Raw genomic sequence first — 25057 nt, 5'->3', positions numbered from 1 at the left:
CTATGCTCCTATTCTGGATACCCTACCTTGCATCTTGAATGCATTATGACTATTCAGCCATTATCCAGAAAGCAATGGAGTGATCTCCACGTTGCTGAGAGAAAATAACTGCCAATGTAGAATTCAACATTCATCAAAAGTATTCTTCAAAAGTGAAGATAAAATATGATACACTTCCACAGAAACAAAAGCCAAGAGAATTTGTTGTCAGCAAGCCTACACCAATATATAAAACAAAAGGTGTACCTTACAAGAAGAAAACAGAAAGCATAGGGTTTTACAAAAGAAATAAGAACATAAAAACTGTCAAAATATAAGTAAATTTTATATTTAAAGCAATAATAGAGTCAGGCATGGTAGTATATGCCTATAATCCCAGCACTAAGAAAGCTAAGGCAGCAGGATAAGAGTTACAGGTTATCAGTGTGGGCTACATAGCAAGATCCTGTCTAAAAACCCAACAAAAACCTACCAATAATAATAATAATATTAATAATAATAACAATGATGACTTGGTTTTTCAAAAGTAGACATAAATGCATGGCAACTGTAGCAATAAGAATAAAGGGATGAATAGAATTAATGGTTTCTGTAATAAAAAAAAAAAGAAAAAATAGGCTTGACCAGGTAAGAAGTTTGTTTTCAAGAATAGTACCCTAAAAATAACCATAATAAAAGAACACAAGAAAATACAGATATTAAAAATGTGGTTATAATAAAAGACAGTACAGAAAGGGCTACAAGAAGTGTAAAGACATGGAACAGTAGCCTTTCATCAATGGTCTTTTAAGATTTTTTCCACCTTCAATGTGTTATGGCTCTTTGACACTATAATTTGAGTTGTGCTGGCCTAAGGGAATCCCTATGAAGACTGGCACTTCAGAAAACCTGTTTCCTCCTTGGGTTCACTCTGAGTCATAAAGCATGCAAATTATAGTATAAGAAAGAGCCCTAAAAATCTCAAATTCTAGCTGAAGCAGTACAGACAAAATATGCTGTTTCTTCCCAAATTCAAAAGCACAAAATCATTGTTATCTTATCAGTTTGGGTTCACCTCCTCTTAGCACAAACAGAAAGAAAAAAAAATCATAATCAAAACTCATGACCTACTATAACATTTTGCATCCTATGAAAATGGGTGTGGAAGGTAAGTCACATTCCACAGTGGGACTCTACCATTCATTGGTGGTGGCCTCCGGTCTTGTTCCTGTACATGTGCTTGGTTCTATCTCCTGAGTTACAACCAAAGATCTTTCCAACTTGTCTTGTGGCATCTATGTGTTATTGAGGCAAAAGAGCACACAAGGAAACTGACATCTATTTTCTCTTTCCCACAGATATCACTGATACGACGAGCTGGGATAGAGAACATGACAGAGCTCAGCCCGAAGAGTGTAGTCCCTCGGTACTTCAGCGAGCTGCTTGGGGGATCTCAGAAACTGAAAGTGACCTCACCTATGGGGAGGTAGAGCAAAGACTGGATTTGCTTCAGGAACAACTTAACAGGTATCAGCAGTCAGGGCAAAGGGAGAATATAATCCAAGTTTTGTGCAAATTCCTGCTGCTATCATCCCCAATTTTCCATACACATTTATTTAAAAATAAGTCTAAATGTTTACAGAATTATCAATTTGTGTTGCAAGGAACATTTATTTAGAACACTTCATACTTCTGTCTTTATCTCATAATTAATAATCAGCACTGACTACATTAGAAAATTCCTTTTTCCCTCAAAATAATTTATATTTAACTTGATTGATATTTGTCTTCTTTTTTTAAATTTTATTTTATCATTTTTGCATTTACTTACATGTGTAGACATTATTTGGGCCACCTCCTGCCTCCCCACACCTCCAGGCAGAACCTGTTCTGCCCTCTTGTTCTCCAATTTTGTTGAAGAAAAAATATCAAAGATAATAAAAAACATGGTGTTTTTTCTAGTTTGAGATAAGGATAGATCTACAGAGAGATTCCTTGTGTTGTTTCCATGCATATGTATGTTACAACCCACGTTGCATCTCTACCAGAACTCTTTCCTATTTCCTAGTCCCCTTCCTGTAGTGGCCTCTGCCAGTTTAAGATTATTACATTTGCTCTTCTACAGTGAGCACATCAACCCCATTCAAGTTTTTGGTTTTCTTCCCTTTCCCTATCCCTCCCTTTTTTTTTCATCCTCCTTTTATGTTATTTAGCTGTTGCTGATAATTTAGTCATGTGTTATTGCATTTTAAATATACCAAAGAAATCTTTTGAACATTTAGTTATTCAGTCAACTTGTCAAAAATGTGAATAAATTAAAACTTCCACAAGCTAAATACCAGAGCCTCTCCATCTTCCCTTCACCTTTGATTTAGATCATAAAATACAAGGAATAAATTTTAGTTTGAGAGAGGAGGTAACCCCTTCACTCAAACCTATGTGGGTTCATTAAAAGTTAAATTGATCAACAATATTCAGGAAAAAATTAGCATAATATAGCTGCTTTGGTTTTGATTTTGGGGAATCGCTTTAATTTATGATGGCCTTCAAGTAACCACCAGGCAAGACATCCCAGTGGTCACAGGCAGAAAATTGTATGGACTAAAAATGCTTACATCACAGGAGTTATTAAATCCATATAAAACACCCAGTGAGATAAGGAGAGCCACATATCACCCCAGAAATAACATTTCAAGTAAGCACCAAGCCTAGTGAAAGGACCACACTACCTGAATCCTGAATCATACTATTTTCATATCCTCCCCATCAGACTTTTCTACCTGTAATGTGGTCTTGAGGACCAGAGCTGAAGTTTTCCTAAATGAATCCACAGACCAAAATCAGAATATCGTGCCAAGGGCTCCAACTGGCTCTATAACAGAGATGCAAGGGCTGGTATACCTGGCCACGTCTGTGCTTCTCCAGTTAACTATGTGTTTTATTGGCCTTTTGTAGACAGAGCACATAGAAAGCCAGAATGAGACTATACTGGGTCCCCAATGGGTAACCAAATTTGGAGGTGACAGTTGTCTTCCCAGATATGACATGAGAATACTTTGTGTTTTCCATTCTTTTCCACATATGAATGTCACTTTTGTTTATTATATCACATTTTCATTCTATCTTTGGCGTGGCTTTCTGGTTAGTTGCATGTGCTTGTGTCTTATTTAATGTATCTCGTGAATTCTAGTCATGTCTAACAAGCTACTTATTTGATCATCTACACTTTCCATATCTAAAAGCTTTGTCTGTACTGCATAGACTATGGTTTTGTGGCTATGGTTGTTGTTATTTGGAAAGAGAATAAGTAAATGGTCAAATGACAAGGACAACAGTGATCTCTTTAGAACAGCATTAACACTGTCTTTATTTAGTCTAGGTAAAAAGTCTTAACCAGCCTACTCAGCTACTTACCAGATGACTGGGTCAAGTCATTTAAACTTTCCTAGCCTCAGTTTTTGCTTCAACTCATACCTACCTACAATGCTTCTATAAGGACAGAAATAATACACAATCATCTCTTGTTATTCAAAGGGTATTGACTCCAGCACCTCCCTCAGATACCCACATCTCTGTATGCTAAATAAAATGACATCGTTTTTGCATATAACTTATACATCTCCTCCCACATATTTTAAATAATCTCTAGATTACTTATGCCTCATACAGCGTAAGTGCTGGGTATGTACTTGTCAGACTGAATAATAACAAAAGTGTCTACATGTCCAGTATAGATGCAGTTATTTTTCAAATATTTTCCACCTGCAGTTGATTGAACCTACATATGTGGAACCCACACATAGAGAAGGGGACTGTACAAAGACTGTCATGCTATACAAAATGCAAGAAGTACTGGCAGCTAGCTAACATTTGACCAACAATGAACTTCACAGTTGTTTGAGTATATTCTTTTACTTTACAAATATTTCTGGATTTGGACCATTCTTCAGGACTAAAATTGAGATGTCAGTGTCTTCTTGTTGCCCTTTTATGGTTCCCCATCATTTCAGCTGGGATAACTCAAAGACTATTAAAAACATTTGTTTTCAATATGTTCCAGAGCTGAAAGCATGAACTTTTAAGGATGTCTATATCTAGGACCTATTTGGTTTTCAACCACCTGTTGCTGTAATAAAAATTATTATTTTATTATATAAGTATATTTTTATTATATGACATTTTTCCACAGCAAAAGTGCAATTAGATCTCTTTTGAGATGTTCACCACATCACTATGTGTTACCACAATTATCACATTTACCTCCTTTTACTACTTATTCCTAATTTCCCTGATATTGTCACAAATAATTACCTAAATCAGCTTATTCTACTTCACAGTTCATTTTTATTGCATTGTCATTTCAAACACCTTCTTTTCTCATCCATTTTGCTCTATAAGACAAAAGTATACTAAAAAAAAAAGTTTGAAGAGGGCAGCATAACTCAGACTCTGTCTTGATAATCCTGGGACGTTTTCTAGATTTGAGTCTATCCTGCTTGGTATTTGTCCAAATACAGATCTATGCGTTTCTGTGCCATTGTCTAATGCAAATACACATATTAAGTCCACAATGCAATCAAAACAAATATAAATAGTATCTCTTGAATGGTCCTTGCTACTGCCTTTTTTTCTGCCTTAATGGCCAATTAAGCTATCTTTAGGGTTAAAGGTTTACATAAGAAATATTCTTATACATTTACATATTATACCTAAAGATATGCATAGTTAGGGAAATTATTAACAGTGGATCAAACAGCAGTGCTTCTCAAAACTTAATGTACACTCAGATCACCTGGGGATCTTGCTAAAATGCAGATTCTAAGTCAGTAGGTCTGGAGTTGGCAGAGTGTCCACATGTTAACAAGTTCCCAAGGAGGCCCAATGCTGTTGGTCCAAGAAGCACACTTTGAGTAAGGAGGACCAGTGAAAACTATTAGTAATGACTCCTGTTACTAAACACCCAAAGTGATGTGTCTGTATGCCTCTAGTATGACACTGAACACTTGTTTCACCTAGCCTTGTGGTTATTTATGCTTAGCCTTCATTTTCCTTTCCAAGTGGTCAGCTCTTGTCAGCACAAAAGATCAGATTTATCATCATGCTTTCCCCTCACCTTCCAGCCTAACACCATGACTGGTACGTAGAGAGTCTTTGAATGAGTGAATGAAAATATTTATTTTACACAACTTTATAGTTATGTTGGCAGAAAAAAATCCAAACTGGGCCATTTCTGTTTTTTAAAACCAAGACATCACTGGATTTTTGTTTAATTCTGTCATTCTTCCTTAGTAAAGTAGATTAGTCTCTGTAGAAGAATCCATTCTAGTTAAGTTGCTAGGTCCTAGTCATAAAACATGAAAAACAACCCTATTCATAGTAAAGATACTTCTTAATGAAGCTCCTCTCTTGGACCACTGAACATATCAACCAGTTAATAAAACAAAACTAAGTATTAAAAACAATGCAGGAAGGGAGACTATCAAATGGACTGACTCTAAGAAGAGGCAGTAAAAGCTGATATTTATAGGACTTTGAAGTCTGGGCCTTTCAAGGTAGGAAGCTGTGTTAGTTTTACATTGCTGTGTCAAATATTTGGGAAACAAGAAGATTAATTTTGGCCCATGGTATCAGAGGTTACAGTTTATGGTTGGTTGGCTCCATTGTTTCTGGGTCTGGGATGAGGCAGAACATCATTACAGAACAGCATGGTGGATCAGACCTGCTCCTCGCAAGGCAGCCAGCAAGCAGGGAGCATGATAAGGAGGGGCCTCCAAGGTCATGCCCCTGGTGATCTACATCCTCCAACATGTCCTCACCTCCAAAAGTTTTCATCACTTCCCTATGATGCCATCAAATTATGAATCCTTAAGTAGATTGATCCATTGAATAGGTCAGACCCTTCATGATGCAATCACTTTTCAATGGTTGGGTCCACGAGCTGGGAATTAAGCCTTCAACACGTGTGCTTTTTGGGGGGGACACTTGATGTCTGAACTATAAGCAGAGCCAATTAGTATTGGGTATAGTTCATGATATTATACTTCAGGATCAGTGGGCACAGTAAGGTGAAAATTTTGAAACAAATCTTGTTAAATAATTTGTCTAATTGAAAGTTCTTCAGCTAAGGAGATAACTATCTCCAATAAACTGATTTGTAGAAACTTCCTGAAGTAAGGAACTAAGTCATGTTGATAGTAGTGGTCTATGCTCTCACCTAAATCTAGCCTCACAATGAGGCAGCCATTTTGCCTGTACATGATCTCACATGCTTGAGTCACATTCATGACAGCAGGCTGTGATTACTGAACCAGTCGATGCGGCAGCCTTAACTTCTGATAGATTTTTCTTTCATAGACATTATTGAAATAGAATTCACGATAGAAATCTTACTTCTCAGAGACTGTTGCTGCTTAACAAAGATTTTATAGTACTCCTAACATCATAATTTTTAAATTTTTATTGGGTTTTGAATCCAACTTGTCAATAAAATTTTTATTTCAATACCCACTGCTAAATCCTTATATATTCAATGATCTATCTTGGTAGTAATGGTAATGAACATCACAGAAGTCACTCATTAAATGACTTTTCATAACATGCTACTGTTATGGAATAAATTTGTACAGAAATACTTCTGCTGAAGTTTGAATGTATATATTTCCTTGGGGGCTGTGAAGAGATCCCCTTTTCTCTGTCTCTGAAAAGAAAGTGATTCTGGATGACTTAAGTAAGAGAAAAAATTTTGGTGCAGATAAAATTTGAGCTGGACCTTGAAGAAAAGAAAACTTGATTCATATCAATAAAATAATAGGTCTTCTTGGTTTAGTTGGTGCCATAAAAATTAGATTAGACTTCAGATAACAAGTAGATAATTAAACTAGTTGATGACATGGTTTTTTACTTTTCAGTGTGTGGTTTTGACAGTTGTGAAGATGCCTCACAAATAATCAGATGTAATCTAGTATAATTTATAGTTATTGGTGTAGAAGACATTAAGCTATCTGGCTAGATTTACCAACTATAGAAAATTTGTAAGAAAGTTATTGTGATTTTTAGAAGGAATATTTGGAGTGTTGATATTAAAAGGTAAAAAGAATGAGCTTTGCTGTTCTCTAGGTGTTTGTTTTCTTTCAAATCAAAGGCCAAGTTCACCCCATTTTAAATTCCCCAAATAAATTTTATATTTAATTGGGAATGCTAACTTTAAGATTTACCTTTCTTTGCATTTTTCCATTCAGAGGCCAAGTAGTCAACCAAAGAAGTGAAGAGCTAGAAGAATTTTCTAAATAAGCATATGGTCCAAATATTCTGGTCTTATGCCCACAAAATTCCATCTTTAATGATGTTAACACCTGCAGTGGATGAGAATCAGACCAATTATATTTTGCCATTTTCTCTTGAATTTTAATATAAAATGAGAATGAAATTAACAAGCCAGTTGGGTAGTTGTAAGCCTTGGAGAAAACAATGGTTTATACTGATATTTTATAAGCCAAATGGGTCATACAAGCCAGTGAGCTTTTAAATTTGATCTGCTTCTAAAATATCAAAGGTCTGAATAGCAGCCAAGAAAGTAATTCAACATTTAACAGCATTCACAGCATTTAACATTAAAGAAGCAATACAGTGAATGCTATACAACAATTGCTATGTATAGAAGAGAGGCAAGGTAAAATAATGGTAATATAAATTTGAATCACATTAGAAATTTTTCTGACCCACTGTAAATATAAATGAAATGTGTTATCAATATCTCTTTTAAAGAGTAACAAAAAATTGAATAACAATCTAATCAAAAATCAAAGACAACTACTGGTTTAAAATAGATTCTAAATGTGTTTTATGGTTTGAAATCATTAAATTGGGTTACAAAAAATGTAGACTATTCCATTCACCTGATTTTCTGTTAATTATTTATACAAGAAGGCAATGTTCTTTATCAGAATCATTAGTGAGGCAGAGAAAGTGAGTATCGGCCAGGAAAGAATCTCTGTGCTCCCTCTCCTGTCCTTCTTGTTTAAAGCAGAGCTGTAATTCTGTTTGTTGGTAATACTGACATTTTCTCAGATGCTCTTATAATTTTAGGACTGTCTTTCCATTTTCTGTCTGTCCTGCAGACTTGAATCCCAAATGACGACAGATATTCAGACCATCTTACAGCTGCTGCAGAAACAAACTACTGTGGTCCCTCCAGCCTACAGTATGGTAACTGCAGGAGCAGAGTACCAGAGACCCATCCTCCATCTGATGAGAACCAGTCATCCCATAGCATCCATTAAGACTGACAGAAGCTTCAGCCCCTCCTCACAAGTGAGTGTAGGTACTATACAACCAAGAGTGTCTCTCAAAGTATGTTTCCAGGGACCACCAGTACAAGAATCTCCAAGGGATACTATGGAAAACACAGATTTCCATACAGTTTCCACTCAATTATAATATCTAGAAATATAATTGCAATTATGTAATTGCATTATTTTCCTTTAAAGTTTGAAAGAAATAGACCTGAAAAAATAATTTCAAACACTAGCATTTTTTAAATTTTATTTTATCATTTTTACATTCACTTACATGTGTTTACATTATTGGGGCCAATTCCCCCCATCCCTACCTCCAGGCAGAACCTGTCCCCCCCTCTTGTTCTCCAATTTTGTTGAAGAAAAAACATGTAAGATAAAAAAGAAAAACATAGAGTCTTTACTAGTTTGAGATGAAGATAGCTGTACAGGGAGATTCCTTGTATTGTTTCCAGGCATATGTGTATTACAACCCAAATTGGCTCATTGCTGCCAGACCTATTCGCTACTTCCTGGTCCCCTTCCCATAATGGCCTCTGCCAGATAAAGATTACTATGTTCGCTCCTATATAGTAAGCATATCAACCACATTCAAGTTCTTGGTTTCCTTCTCTTTCCCTCTCCCTTCCGTGCTTTAGTGTGTGACCTGTGTCCAATAATATTATTGCACTTGTTTTAGATCTATAATCCGCATATGAGGAAGAATGTGATTTTTGGCCTTCTGAGTCTGCCTGACTTCATTAAGATGATGTTCCCCAGTTCCATTCATTTTCCTGCGAATGACAAAATTTCATTCTTCTTTGTGGTTGAATAAAATTCCATTGTGCATAAATACCACATTTTCTTAATCCCTTTGTTAGTAATGGGCATCTTGGCTGTTTCCATAGCTTGGCTATTGTGAATAATGCTACAACAAACACATGTGCAAGTGCCTTTATAGTAATCTGAGTCATACTCTTTCAGGTATATCCCTAAGAGTGAAATTGCTGGATTATATGGCAGATCTATGTTTAGTTTTTTAAGAAGCCTCCATATTATTTTCCACAGTGGTTGTACTAGCTTACATTCCCACTGGCAGTGTGTGAGGGTGCCTTTTCCCCCACATCCTTGCCAACATTTGTTGTTGTTGGTGTTCTTAATGGTAGCAGTTCTACAGGAGTGAGGTGGAATCTTAGTGTAGTTTTGATTTGCATTTCCTTTATGGCCAGGGATGATGAGCATTTTTTCATGTGTTTCTTGCCCATTCGGGCTTCTTCCTTTGAAAAAGTTCTGTTTAACTCAGCTGCACACTTCTTTATTGGTTCATTAATTTTTGAGTTTAGTTTTTTGAGCTACCTGTATATTCTGGTTATCAGTCCCTTCCTGATGTATAGCTAGCAAAGCTTTTCTCCCATTCTGTGGGTAGTCTCTTCAATTTAGAAACCATTTCTTTTGTGTAGAAGCTTTAAAATTTCATGTAGTCCCATTTATCCATCCTTTCTCTTAGTTGCTGAGCTGCTTGAGTTCTACTGAGGAAGCCCTTGCCTATATCTTCTATTCCTTACAGTGTATTCCCTGCTCTTTCTTGTACTAAATTCAAGTTTTTGGGTCTGATATTAAGGTCTTAATCCATTTTGAGTTGATGCTAGCACAGGATGATACTCGTGGATCTAGTTTCAGTTTTCTGAAAACCACTTTTCCCAGCAACATTTGTTGAAGAGGCTGTTTTTTCTCCATCATATGTTTTTGTCACCTTTGTCAAAAATAAGGTGGGCATAGCTGTGTGGATTCATATCTGGGTCCTCTATTCTGTTCCACTGGTCTTCATATCTGTATTTATGCCAGTACCATGCTATTTTTATTAATGTGGCTCTGTACTATTGTTTGAAGTGGGGTATTGTGTTACCTCCAGCATTGCTTTTTAGCTCAGTATTGCCTTGGCTATTCTCTGTCTTTTGTGTTTCCAAATAAAGTTTAGAGAAGATTTTCAATCTCTGTGATGACTGTCATTGAGATTTTGATGGGAATTGAATTGAACATGTAGATTGCTTTTGGGATAGCCATTTTTTTCTATGTTGATTCTGCCAATCCATGAGCATAGAATATCTTTCCACCTTTTGTAGTCTATTGTAGACTATTGTAAATGGAATTATTTTCCTATATTCTTTCTCAATCTGTTCATTGTTGGTGTACAGGAAGGCTACTGATCTTTGTAAGTTGATTTTTATTTTGCTACTTTGCTGAAGCTGTTTATGGTACCTGTAGTTTTTGGATAGAGTTTTTTGGGTCTTTAAGAAATAAGATCATGTCATCTGCAAATAGGGATAGTATGACTACTTCTTTACCTATGTGTATTCCTTTTGTTTCTTCTTGTTGTTTTATTGGTCTGGCTAGGAATTCTAAGACTATGTTGAATAGGAGTGGGGAGAGTGGGCAACCTTGTCTTATTCCTGACTTTCAGGGAAATGGTTTCAGTTTTTCCCCATTAAATATGATGTTGGCTATAGGTTTGTCATATATAGTCTTTATAATGTTGAGGTACATTACTTTTATTACTAGTGACCATAGAACTTTTATATGAAATTGTGTTGAATATTATCAAAGGCTTTTTCTTTATGTATTGAGATGATCAAGTGGTTTTTTTCTTTCCTTCTATTATGTGCTGTATTACATTTAATGATTTGCATATGTTGAACCAACCCTTCATCCCTGGGATGAAGTTGACTTGGTCATGATGAATGATCATTCTGATAAGTTGTTGAATTTGGTTTGCCATTATTTTATTTAGGATTTTTGCATCAATGTCCATTAAGAAGATTAGCCTGTACTTCTCCTTTTTGGATGTGTCTTTGTCTGGTTTGGGGACGAATGCAATACTAGCTTCATAGAATGAGTTAGGCAGTCAAACACTAGCATTTTTTAAAACAAAAGGCTTTTTTGTAACAATCAACCAATATAAATTTACATGCATATTTGAAAACTAAGGGATAGCTCCAGATACAAAACAAAAATACAGTGGAGAAAATTAAGAGGCAGGAAAGGTTCTCAGAATGATAGAAGAGAAGTTGAAGTTGACAGGATTAGGCTCGAGGTTCAAATACAATCACACTGGTAAACTCCTCTTTGCCCCACTCACCAGATATCTCTTTCTTTTTTCACCTGAATGATGAACATGACAAGATGAGGAATGTGAAGATTCCTTTATCTTTCCTGTGGATCCCTTCAAGAAGTCCCCTTTGAGTTATGTTAATATGAGATGTCTAACTTCCTTGAATTTCTATCTTGGGAGTTCATTTTAGTTACATCATGGCCAATTGAACCTAAGAAAGATGATTTCAATAAGATAAGGATTTGTAGAACAATCTTATAAGAGTTTTTTTTTTCTTTTACATGTTTAGGAATTTAGTATTAAACATTCTAGGAAATGAAACTACATGAATAATAAATAGTAATATGCCAGGAGTGAAATAATCACAACTTTCTAAAACATGACAATGTAAGTTCATTTAATTTTAACTGGTTTTTAATGGATGAAAAAAACATGCAAAACCATGTAATTTGTTCTTAGCATTCAGTGGATTTAGACAATAGTATCTGACAGAAATGGTGACTTTACTTTTTTTATTTTGTTTTTTACTACTCATACCGAACTAGTCACCAAGTGACCACATTTCCTATCCTAGTTTTGTCTTAAGTTTTGAATTAAAACTCATTTGGAAAACTCAAAGTGGAATGAAAATTTTTTTAATCTTATTTTGTTAATCTGGCTTCAAAATTGTTTAGGATTACCTAGAGTTCCAATATCTTGATCCTTCTGGGGAGAGATGTTGATTACTACCACTAATCAAGTAAGATGAATGGGGAGAGAAAACACATTGGGATTTTGAGTGTAATTTTAGATGACTGTTGGTGTAATTATAAAAACATGTTTTCTTTTCTTTCTATCAGTGTCCTGAATTTCTAGACCTTGAAAAATCTAAACTTAAATCCAAAGAATCCTTGTCAAGTGAAATGCAGCTCAACACAGCTTCAGAAGACAACTTGACTTCACGTTTAAAACAAGACAGTGATGTCTCTTTAGAGCTTCACCTGCGGCAAAGAAAAACTTACCTTCATCCAATTAGGCATCCTTCTTTGCCAGATTCATCCCTAAGCACTGTAGGAATCTTGGGTCTTCATAGGCATGTTTCTGATCCTGGCCTTCCAGGAAAATAATCATTTTGTACTATTTACTCCATATACAATGTAAGTGCTTTTAATGGCTGTTTTCCTTTTTGTATTTAAATCCTCTCTACTTGACTCAGGGGCTCACAAGGTACCATTATATGCAAAAGTACTGTATATTTTCCTAAATTGAAGCTTGTAAGGTAAAAATGAACAGCTAGGATGTAAATATACATAAGAACTTTTGGTTCTAAATGTTAAAACTGCCAGCATCTCAAGGCACCTTATTTTTTATTTTTATTTTTTAAATCATGTGCATGTTAGGAAACTCCAATTTCTCTTGCATGGAGACTCCTATTTATTGCTTTTACTAAACCAGTATTTTGTTATGCAAATGCCTTCCAAGCAAATAAGAAACCAAGGGATCAAAGTGTTCATGGATGCCACTCAGATGACCCTCAATTTACATTTACAGAAGTTCAAGGAGGACAAAGGAAACTTAGTCACATTTGAGAACAGATATCTTTCTGTGTTGAGATGTTTAGGGTTACTTGCATTCATTTTCCCATACTGGGAAAAGAAAAGGTGCAAAGCTTGAGAACTGTAAATCTCAGACAGCAAAGGAATATATCTCCAAATATATTGAAGGGGAGAAAATATAATTTTTCCTTCAATGCTTGTAAATGTGTAGTAGGGCAGAACAAAAGGCAAATCAACAAGAGAAAAACAAGCAAGTTTACTGCACTGCAAACCACATGGGAAAACCCCATGTGAGTTTTTGAAAGTAACTCAAAGCAAGTGCTCTAGTGTCCCAGCTTATGTAAGATCTTCAACACAGAACAATCCATTTTAGGGAAGTGACAGGACAAAGAAAGCAGTCCCAAGCTTCCAAAGATGGGAAAACTATGGGAAAGTATAATAATGTCTGCTCCCGGATTTCTCTGGAGCTGCAGTCACTGAGCTGCTGAGCAATCTGTTGTAAAGGGGAGCTTGCATTCTGTTTGTAGGCAGGAAAGTGGGAGGAAAATACACCTTTTGTTTTTGTTGAGTTTCTGTTCTGCTTCTCTACTAACAGATTGAGAAGGTAGAAAGATGCCCTGCATTTTTAATTGTCTTCAACTAAATAATTCTTCAAATCTTGGGGAGAAATATTTTGTTTTTTTCAACCTGAATACAGGTTAATTAATGAGAATAAAAAGATCTTCTATTAAAATTCTATCACTAGCTGAATTCACAAACCGTCTAAAATATTTTACAATGGCACATTTCCTTAAAGGCTTAAAAATAAGTTTCTCATATTTTGGGGGTTTCTCTCCTTCAGAACAGCAAATATGTGACTGACCACAAATGAATTTCCATAGCCCTCTTCTGATTCATATGTTAGAGCAATTCTGAATTCCATCAAGGTAGTAGACTTGCTGCAATTGCAGTGGATTTGCATGGCAGAGCTATTTTCCCTGAAGTATATGTTGCTCTCCACCTTTCTTATGCCAACTGTGGGAAACAGGTGCATGTACTTGCCTTGAATGGAAACGCACACACTAGTAGCAAAATTTCAATTTTGTTTGGTTATTCAAACCTTTGCTAATTGACTATTAAGCAAAAATCTATTATCTATGAATTGGGCTGAATATATATTGGCCTCAGCATATCAGAACATACTGCGAATTACATTTCAATATCTTCAATTGTCAGATTGCAGCAGGGGGTGGCAGCATATGGCTGTCATAAAAGTCAGAAAAAAATTATGAGCTAATTTATGATTCTGATCAAATTCTAGTTAAGAAATTTTATTTTCAACTCAAATATAATTTTCAAATTATTATGGGCTCAACCATTATATCCTTTTCTTCTTGAAAAAAATCTTTGAAATTTTTTGAAAGCATCTTTATTAATTCTTACACTCACATATAGCTTTAAAGAAAAATATTGGCACATTATTAAATGGTTTGATTTCTATCCCTTCAGGATAAAAATATAATCTATTCATTCACTTTCACCTTTGAAAATAATCTATTAATCAGCTTCAAATGCAAGCAATTTATTTAAATTTGAATACAATTATTGCACTATTTAAAATGTGATTAAAGTCCTTAAATTGCTCCCTATATGTTTTTAAACAGCTAATCAGTGTAGGAGGCAATCTGTAGGCATGAGCAGGTTCTTATCCCTGTTCAATTTAAAAAAAAAAAAAATTTAAGTGATTGAGTACATATGACAAAAGACCAGCCAACACAACAAAAGTATAAAACTTAAAATGGGCTTCCAAAACCATTTGGTGGTGTGCAGATACAAACTTTGTGACTAACTGCCACTTCCAATCCCTCATTCAACAAATATTTAATGGATCTAGCAGGGGAGAGAGAGTCTCATAACTGGCTAACTTTGATTCAGTAGTCTATTTAGGGATTTTATTTCCATATTGGGGCACTTTTTTACAGCTGCAACAAATTTCCTAAGGACCGTCTGCCTAAGCTCCAGAAACATTCAGAATGAATTCACCAGACTCTGCTCATTTATAAGGAGAGAGGATTTGGCAGGTGAGGAATTGAGATCTGATTGTTTGATTAGAGAATGCTTCAGCTGCAACATTTGGTAGGACATGCATAAAATTTAGCCTTCCACATAAAGCTTCTATTTATATTTTTTTATAAAAACCGAGCATGCAGGAATGACAAGATGGGGAATGCCATACAAGCATCCAGCTTATTTAAATTCTAGCATAACACAAACCTTTTTTCTTCTTGAGTCCTTGACATAAAATAATTGCTTGATATTAAAATCTTAAGTCTCGAAGGATTGAGTACTATTGTGAAGGGCCTTTCCTATAGGATATTAGATTTAAAAGAGCCTAAGAAATATAAAGATGTGGTTAGTCAGGCATGAATGTCAGAAGACTCATTGATTAAACTTAGAGATGATCAAAGCCATTATGTTGATATACAAAATTCATCCTCAAGTCCCTGCCAAAGATCTCATGCCTAAAAGCATCAATCACCCTCCCCATCAGCTACAGTAAAAGCAATCTGACACCCCCACCTTGGGATCCTGCAGAAGGCCAGATCTTAACTACTGTAGCCAATCAAAACAGCAGTATAGTTGTCTTAGAAGCTACACTTCTTTCTAGGTAATTAGAAGCATTAACATTATCACCTTAGGTGTTGCCTAAAAAATAATGTTATCTGGTCTCTCCGCCTAAATAAAATGGCATCTTAAATCTAAAGTTTGTTTGGATTAGATGCTCTCCTGCTGTAATTAATTGCTGGACTGAGAGCTGAAATTTAGATTTATCATTGCATCCCAGAAGGGAGTCCCATACTTTAATTAGCTGATGAGAAATCCAGGAATAAAACAATGCTGAAGCAATGTTTCACAGGGTTTTTAATTTAATAATCACTAATTCGACAAACATAGGAAAGCAGGGGGCCAATTTGGGATAATTTTTTTTAATTCCACTGTAACAGATTATTCATCAGAATTGAATTTTTCTATTTGCTAGAAGATAGGGAAGTTAAGTCAGGATACAGTGGCATTGAAAGTCAGGTTTAACATGTATGCATTGACTGGAATTGCTTACAAAGTCCTTTTGTGGGTAGATATTTAGTAATGGCTCCAAAATGCCTAGAAGAAAAATGTCCTTATCTAAATTTCATTTTTAAACCCAATGATATCCAATATTAGATAAGGATATGCATTATCACCTCATAAGTATATCCAAAATAATAATTATTAATAAAAATAATCCTTTGAATGTTTTTTCATGATTAAAAAAGGAATTCAAGTGAACTGCAACATTAACTACTTGAAAATTAAATATTAGGAGACTCTTTAAATTGTTAATTCATGGATAAAACCAAAAGCAGATAAATATATAAAAGAAGGTTTATTACAAGTCAAAATTTTTAGAGATTATAAAATAATTCAAATATTACTAAGGTTCTAATCACATTTTTGCAATAACATAAATGTGTCTAAGAGTTCGAAGAGACACTTGAAAAGTAGGATGATATAGGACAGTGGCCCTCAAAGTATGGTCCTTAAACTGGCAGTACTAGCATCACCGGGGAACTGGCTACAAATACATATTCTTGGCCTAACCTCAGATCTACTAAATCAGAAACTTCGAGGCTGGGAAGTTTGTCTTTTAACATGTTCACCAAAACTGTGAGCTTACCAATGTAGGCTCTGTAGTCAGATCAACCTGATCCTAGCAGGGGCTCTGTGATTCACATGTTGTGTGACCCTGAATGAATTAATTAACCTGAGTCTTTTTTCTGAAACTGTAAAACAGAGATATGGTACAGGTTTCACAAAAACTTGAGCAAAACATAAGATTGAATGTAATGCCACACACAAAGTAAGTGCTCAACCAATGCTAGAATCTTTGTTTCTCACCCATGAATAAGACATTAAAAACAATCAGGAAAACAAAGAATTTCTCACAATTTAGCTTATGCACAATGTGCTATGTCTCTAACTACCTTTTAGGAAAAGTATAGTACTGGGGGTTTGAACTCGGCCTCACGCTTGCTAGGCCGGCACTGTTCTGCCTGAGCCACTCTGCCAGCCCTTTTGTGTAGCTGGTTATTTTTGAGATAGAGCCTCACTTTTTGCTCAAGCCAGCCTGGACCACCATCCTCCTATTTAGACTGCTGGTGGTAGCTGAGATGCCAGGAGTATACCACTACACCCAGCTTTTTCTGTTGAGATGGAGGTCTTGCAAACTTTTTGCCCCGGCTGGCCTCAAACCATGATCCTCCCAATATCCACCTCCTGAGTAGCTAGGATTACAGATGTGAGCCACTGGTGCCTGGTTACAAAGACTAAAGTTTTTGATCCATATCTCTCTTAACTGTATTTTGCACTACTTAGGTTTATAGCTTTAAAGTGATATTATTTACAATAATAATAGTGAGACTATGAATCTCATTGTTAAAAACATATCTGCACTGAATTGGTAGCAATTTGGTACTACTAGAATGTATTCTATAAAGGCTGGCACACTGTGGAAGTTCCTCTTCAGACATCAGATAGGTCCCAGATGGGTATTTGCTAATATATTTACAAAATACAATTTCAAAGATAAATCCACTTTCTATTTTTACAGAAAATAGAATTCTATGTTTTAATGGTCCTGTCCAAACACCTATACCCACTCCCTTGTGGCACAGATATATACACTATAGACCTTAGACTGCCTAAGCTCTTCATGTAGAATGGTGGAAATGGCAAGGGACTGAATGTGGTAAACTTGAATTCAAACCCTACTTTCTTCATTTACTCTGAGACAAACCCTCAATGAGTCCCAGCATCCAAAACTATAAAAATGAAGGTAGCAACTGATTTATCCTAATGTTGAGGATCCTCTGAAATATATATGTGGAAGTATTTTATAAAGTACAGTAAAACTGTATGATTATCATATGACCTGCACATATCACAAGGATAGTAGTGTTACTGTGGCATCACAATGGTACCACTTCACATCCTATGCTGTCCTTTCCTCACCTCAACACTCACCACACTTAACACTGTAACAAAAATATGTACAGTGGCTTTCATGCACCTCCCAAAGGTCCAGTTACACATCAGAAAGAGAAGGTTGATGCTATGGAAATAGCATCTGGATATTTGTCAAATAATTGCCTTTGTCCAGTATCTATAAAATTACACATTCACATTGCGACTGCTTTCTTGGTATGCAACAACTTTCCCTCTCCTTCACTTCTCAAATGGTCTCTTTCAAAGATATTTTCTTGTGATTCCACTGAAATTGAAGTGATGTAAACCTTTTAAGAATTAAAAGAATGGTGTTTTAAATGCTTTATAAAAGTATTGTATATTGTGACTGATCCATGCCCAAGCTTAGAATAATTCATTAATTCTCTTGTAGTGCAAATACACTTTGTTTTAATGTCTAATAGAAAAAAGCAAATTCACAGAAGACATACATTATTTATAATTGACAGAATGGAAAGAAATTATCACAAGGCTTACTTATATAGACAAGTAAGTGGAAGGTGAGAAATACAAAGCAGAGGATATTTAAACCTAACATGTAATTACTCTGAATGTGAGAATAAAGCATCTGTGGAAATGCAATGTACACAGTACCGTGTACTTAATTGACCAATTTCATTGCTCTACCAATCGTATTCAAACTTTTAAATACAAATAGCAAGAGTTACTACAGAAATGCTCCCAATAAAACAATTTTATTATGAGAAGTAGCAACTTTAACATTGATATTCTTAAAAAGTTAATGTCAAAAAATGATGAATGCCTACATTGAACTCACGACATCTATGACTTTCATCAGTTGATTTACATTTTGAAGACTTGAAATAATTAGTTACACCTGTGATTTTAAAGCACTGATGTTTAGCCTATATACTTTGAACTTCCTTGGTATTTTGATGTTTTAAAATTCACAACTGTGAATCACTACAACTGAATTTAAACTATATTATTTTTCATACTTATGTATATTGTTTGAGTATGTAAGAAAATTCCACACCATTTTTATCTTTATTTAGAAATAAAATTGAAGGATCAACAATCTTATAAAAAAGACCTCCATGTAGTCTCCTCAAGTGTCCATATAATTACAATAGCATTGAAATGACATGGCATCCATCTTCCAAATATTAAAAAAATAAGGACGATATTGAGAAATCCCTAGTTGTCTCCGAGGCCTTCTATTTCAACTGAGGGCACATTACCTTTTTTTAGCTGAACTTTTCATTTCATAATGTTGATGACAGAAAATGTATTATATCAGAATGTTCACCAGTTAAAGAATAACATATTTCAAAAATGAATGTGTGTGATAACTTGAAAATGTCAGTCATCTGATATAAAGAAGCTCACCCACATCCAGTTAAGCAGTGCTCTGGAATGCTTTAATCTAAATGAATCAATCTACCAAACCACATACTACTTCGTAAACTTTATGCACATTATGTAGCATGGAATCACGATGCTTTTGAAATATTCTGTGCAGAAATTATATTTATTTTTTAGCAAATATTTTCTTCAAAGATTGGTATATGGTATTGACAGTGTAATCTACTTGCACAACTAGTTTTGCAATAACCTTCTACAAACAACTGTATATAAGAAAAATGTAAATTTCATGTAAAAATGGTTGCAAATTTTTGGTAGCTAAAAGAGGTGTACAAGTTGTATTGAAATATAGTATATATACATAATTTAAGAATGAAGCATATAATTTCTGATCTATTTATACATGAAAAATTCAAGAATTTGTAAAAGAAATTATTTTGGGGAAAAGGAAAGTAAATCTCATTAGTTAGGATACTTTTACTAGAGAGTCAACTATTTCCAACATTTTACTAGGTACAGTACTAGATATAGGCATGGTGGTGCTGATGTATTTCACAAAATCACAAAATTGTCACAGTGCTACAGTTTTACTGACTTCCATTGGGTCACTAATAAGCTGGACTGAGTGGTAAAAAGCATTAAATCTAAAATTAAAGAAACATAAAAACATTTCACTTACTGCCCCTCAAATTTTTCTGATGGGTAAACAGGTCTTAACCTATGTGTGTAAAATAACATTTTTATGATGTATGATTGACTTATTTTTTTCAAACAAGAATGAAAGTATACAGGGAGTATTTTCTTTTGTCTAGGTTTCTTACTTTCTTAATTCTTCCCCTGGTTGCTTCTCTATCTATTATTTAAGAAATAACTCAAACTATCTTCAAAAAGCTTTTAAATAAAATTTGCTGGTTATAATTGTGACTTCCACTAAGCTAAGGACTTTTAGTCTGTTTAGTGGTTTAGAACCCCCCCTCTTCATTTTTAAGATGTAAAAAAACCTGAAGAACATTTCCCTGTGTGATAAATGAAAAACCAAACAAAATACAAATAGTAAAAAATACTCCATGAGGCTGATCAGAAAATCAAACTCTAAGTACAGAAAGCAAAATGTATCTTAAAACTTGCCATAAGATAAATTACTTCTTGAGATAAGATACATGAGAGTCCTGCATTTGTATACCTGTAGGAAATCAAATAAGCATTGAAAGGTCAGTAAATCCTAAGATTAGTTTTAAATTGCCTACAATTTTCAAAAGAACATTTTTCTTAATTAGTATGTTTCTAAAACAGTCACACTAGCTCTGTTCGGATTATCTTTGGAAATTTCAGTAATCATAGCAAATAAAATGTGACTAAATAATACAGTCAACTAAAATGCAAATGATTATATGCATGTATCTGTACATATTTACATTTTTATGCTTAAGAGAAAAGGTTGAGGTCCCCCCACAATGTATCAGAACTGGGAATGAACCATTCTGGATATTTATGTGTTTATTAAATGATGATCTAGGTAAATTCTTTTTAGTCCCCATAAGCTTTTAAAACTGCCACCATCTCTTGATGCTTCCAAAAGGACATACCTGAAAACATATTAATACATGTGCATTATTCATCCTCTGATAGTATGACACATTATCACGATTATAGAAGTGGTGCTTGTGTCTACTTACCACATATTCAGATATACAGAAGCAAGCCTGAGTTTTGAATGCTCTCAAAATGATATACGAAGCTACATACTACCAAGCTACTTGGATGAAAGCAAAGTTGAATACATATGGCTCTTTTAATATATGCTGGAAAAATCTGTTTTAAAAAAGTAGAAAGTTACATGATAGAAAATGATTAAAAGCACACATTTCCTAGCATTCAAGTAATGAACTGACAGTGAGTCAGAAAATTTTCCTAAGTTTTCCAGTGTTTTGCTGGAAAGTAGCTTTATGCTCAGTAGTCAAAATTACAGGAAATTTTAAATTTAATATTTGGACATATATTGTGATGTAGGATTCATTTAAGATCTCTGATTTCATCACTACAACAGAAGTTCTAAATATTTTTATCTGCATCATCTAATACTATGTATATACTCTAAACATACTCTTAGATGATACATTAGCATTATGCAATTATGTTATTTGAAAGTGCTTGATTCACATGTAAATGATAATTACCAATGAGATCTTTAAATACAAGTTTCCAAGTAATAATTCATGGCTGCATTTTAAAGTTGAAGGGAAAGAATGTGCTAACCTTAAAGAAATCTTGTATTCTACTCAACAGATTTAATTTAGCAGATTTAACAAACTTTCTTATCAATTTCCCAGAAAAATATAATAAGGAGAAAATATTTCACTTATGAGTTTGTCAAACAGAAAAGGACATAGAAAAGCACATTTCTCACAAATACTATTTATTTTGTTGTCCAGTTTAGTAATGCCATAAGGTTACAAGAGAACTTCATTTGTATATTTTAAAGAAATATTCACAAATGATTTTTGTTATTTTCTAATTGCACAGAATTTAAACTACCTAAATAAATTCTACTTTCTTCAAGGGTAAATGCCTTTTCTGGAAATAAATATATAACTTTACAACATTTTTGTTACTATTTTTTTCTGGATGCATGCTTAAAACAGATTAATGAGCACACTCCTTAAAACTACGTTTAAAGTGGACCAAATTAAGATTCCCATAGTATTGACTTCCCCTTGATGTAATTTAAAATGTATAAACTGCCACTCAAAATAGAAGTGCAATACCTGACATTTAATCATTTGGCAATCTTTTAGATATTGGTGAATTTATGCACTGTTGTTTGAACTGAAGCATCTCATAATAGTATATATGTAACAAATTTTGTATGATACAAAACTTTACAGCAAGCTATTTGAATGTTTATTAAAAAATCTCAAAATGACATGGAAACATGTTTACTGTATAAATAAAAGCACTTATACATTAAGAGTGTACATTATTTAATAATTTACATCATTATAAGGAAAATTGGGCATAAGTTAGCCAGTACAAACCATCACACTACTTCCACATTGCATCCATGTTCGTCATGAAGCGATTTAGCCTTTACCTTAAGAAATGATATCCCTTTATATTAATTACTTTAACAGCATTAAAAATGTGAACTAGATTTCAGTACAAAATTCCTGATAAAATGTCCTCTATTCCTAATGTGTTTATAAGATCGTTCATTAAATGTAAGTGCAAAATAATTGCTTCACAGTGAAGTTTGATCAGCATAGAATTTTAGTTTGCCCAGAAAAGGCGATTTTGTGGTCAAAATTTCGAAGTAAACTGGATCAAATAAAATCACATATAATTGTATGTGCTTAAGGTTTTTATATGCTGATGTACTTTATTCAACTCCCTGGGGAAGATGAGACCTTCCAAGCCTGTTTGGTCATGGAAACTCTTCACAGATCTCCTGACGCCAAAATTCATAAGAACATCTTTCAAAAGGGATGAGTTATGTGATTTTAAAATGACCTAAGTTACTTGACAAAACCTTTAATGAATAATATTATACTGCTGACAATCTATCTCCTGTAAATTAGCATTCCACGTTGCTGGAGTCATATCACAACTGTAAAACCTGAATGATACAGTCTGTTTATAAAATAAGTTGCTTTCTCCTAAAACAGTTTAAATTAAAATTCTATGTGTTTTATGTCCAAGTTACTATCCTTTCACAGTGTCAAATGTATGTCCATAAAAAAAAAATACAGAAGACAGAAGTTATAGATTACTTCCTAACCCATTCTTATAAAACTGACCAAGTGAATTTGACAGCAAGTTATTTTTTAAAAATGGCAGAATGACTATATGTTACTTCTTTTAAAAGATTATTAGAAGTAAAAACTGATTTAAAACTCCTTACATTTATAAGACTTTTCCCAAGATACTGATATTCATCTTGCATCCTTAAAGAAATATAGTTTTATAAAAACTATATATTAATTTTGTCACCAGTCATACTAAAATTATGTCTATATGTATTCACCTTTAGTTGGAAGATACTCAGTTAAAGTGTAAGAAAACTATGTGGCTTATTAAATCTTCATTAAGAAAGTCTTAGGGTGTCTGCCAATAAACTAAATTCACTATGACAGCTTATACCAAGGATCTTGAACGTTAAGAACTTGGTGACTCTGCTTTGCCATTTCTGTGGAAAAACCATCCAGAAATATCGCTGTGGAGACATGCTCAGTACCCTCCGTGACACAGACATAATCAAGACAGTTTCTTGTTCACTAAAACCAAAACACTAGCCAATGGTGTCAAATAAGCCAAACTATAATTTCTGAACTTTCAAGTGCTACATTACTTGATTTTTAAACTTCATAAACAGTTGACATTAGATAATAATGTACCTTTGCTTAACAGAACAGAGCAAATTTAAATGCTGACATTTCATTAAAAACATGTGTCATTTCCAAAAACAAAAAATCTGGTTTGGAGAAAGGTAACATTTTAGGCTATGTGTGTCTTCACTGATGAAATAGAGTGCAGCAGGAAAAGCAACTAGGTTTATTTGAGAACTTTTAGGGTAGGCATGGGAGTGCACACACACCTTAATCCCTGCATTCAATAGACTGAAGCAGAACGATGCAGAATTTTAAGCCAGCCTGGGCCACATAGTGAGATCCTACCTCAAAAAATGAAATAAAACAAAGCAACTTTTTGTTCCTTAAAGAAAACAAAAAAATTTTCTTTTCCACAGTAGACAATAAAATAAACTGAAGAAAAATATGCACTACAAAAATTTTTTTAAATATTGCCTCCTCTAGTCTTATTTAACTACAGACTCAAAATAAGACACATTTTTTTCTGAAGTACAATTTTCTTCTTCACAGGAAAAGATTTAAAAGGTTATGTTCTGTGATTATTTGATCAAAGAACAAATCCTATTACAAACATGGCACAAAATCCATACTTTCCCTTCTCTCTGACCCTTGAACACCCACAACTGCAAACAAAATTCAAAAATGTAACTTGTACTCTTCATATAAGTATAAATTGTTTTATCTAGGCTTTAATCATTTGGCTTCTTATGCAATCTATCATGTGAGTATATATCTCTAGATTTTTATTGTTAAAAATTAAGGCTAAGAAATATTGACACCAATTAATAATATAGCAATATTTATGACAATATTCAAAAGTTTGTAAGTGATAACTTCTCCAAAAACAATAATATCTCAAATAAAGATATAAATCTTATTGCTTTTTACTGTCCTTGAAAGTTAAAACAAAAGAAAGAGAAAAGATTTATCAGGTAGGAACAAGAAAGAGCCCCAAAACCTTAATTTAAAGTAGTCCACTTCATTTCTCACAAGCAAAAAGGATTCACACTATTTCTTCAGCTTTGAATTTGTAGGCATTTAAACTGTCATGGTGCCCTGCAAAAACTAACACATAAACAAAATTATCATCTGGCAATAATGAAATTGTTTTTGATTAATTATATTTCATGAAATGGTTTCATGAAAAAGGAAACATTGTTTTAAAGATTTATAATTTAAGCCAATATCTACCAGTAAGGTAATTGATCCTAAAACTTCCATAAATAAATATAACAAAAACAAGACAAGAACCCTGAAACATTAAAGCACATATGAAAAATCACTTCCTGCACTTCGATATAAAGAGTCTGGAATCAGGTTCTCAGTAACTACTTGAAATGAGAAATGAACAGCTTCATAATTGTCATTCATTAAAATATCCTCTCTCACTTAGAAAAGAAATTATCATAAGTATACAATTCTTAATAAAAA

General features: G+C 34.0%; 2 protein-coding genes across 8 annotated transcripts in view; one reads left to right on the top strand and one right to left on the bottom strand.

Moving 5' to 3' along the window:
• Kcnh7 (potassium voltage-gated channel subfamily H member 7) overlaps window positions 1-23707 on the top strand; it is a 484116-nt gene extending 460409 nt beyond the window's left edge. For 5 of the 7 annotated variants that reach the window (XM_074070967.1, XM_074070965.1, XM_074070966.1 and 2 more), the window contains 3 exons: window positions 1338-1506; window positions 8097-8295; window positions 12201-23707. In XM_074070967.1, the coding sequence (XP_073927068.1) occupies window positions 1338-1506; window positions 8097-8295; window positions 12201-12467 (635 nt within the window). In that variant the 3' untranslated portion in view covers window positions 12468-23707. The remainder of the gene's footprint in view (window positions 1-1337; window positions 1507-8096; window positions 8296-12200) is intronic. The other 2 variants (XM_074070968.1, XM_074070963.1) reach the window with 1 other exon arrangement.
• The window catches only part of Gca (grancalcin), a 26161-nt gene continuing 23244 nt past the window's right edge, over window positions 22141-25057 (bottom strand). The window contains exon 8 of the mRNA XM_074070969.1: window positions 22141-24691. Within this exon, the coding sequence (XP_073927070.1) occupies window positions 24665-24691 (27 nt within the window). The 3' untranslated portion in view covers window positions 22141-24664. The remainder of the gene's footprint in view (window positions 24692-25057) is intronic.

The sequence above is a fragment of the Castor canadensis genome, chromosome 4 (assembly GCF_047511655.1).
Source record: "Castor canadensis chromosome 4, mCasCan1.hap1v2, whole genome shotgun sequence".
Lineage (NCBI taxonomy): Eukaryota > Metazoa > Chordata > Mammalia > Rodentia > Castoridae > Castor > Castor canadensis.
This window is presented reverse-complemented; position numbering and strand designations above follow the sequence as displayed.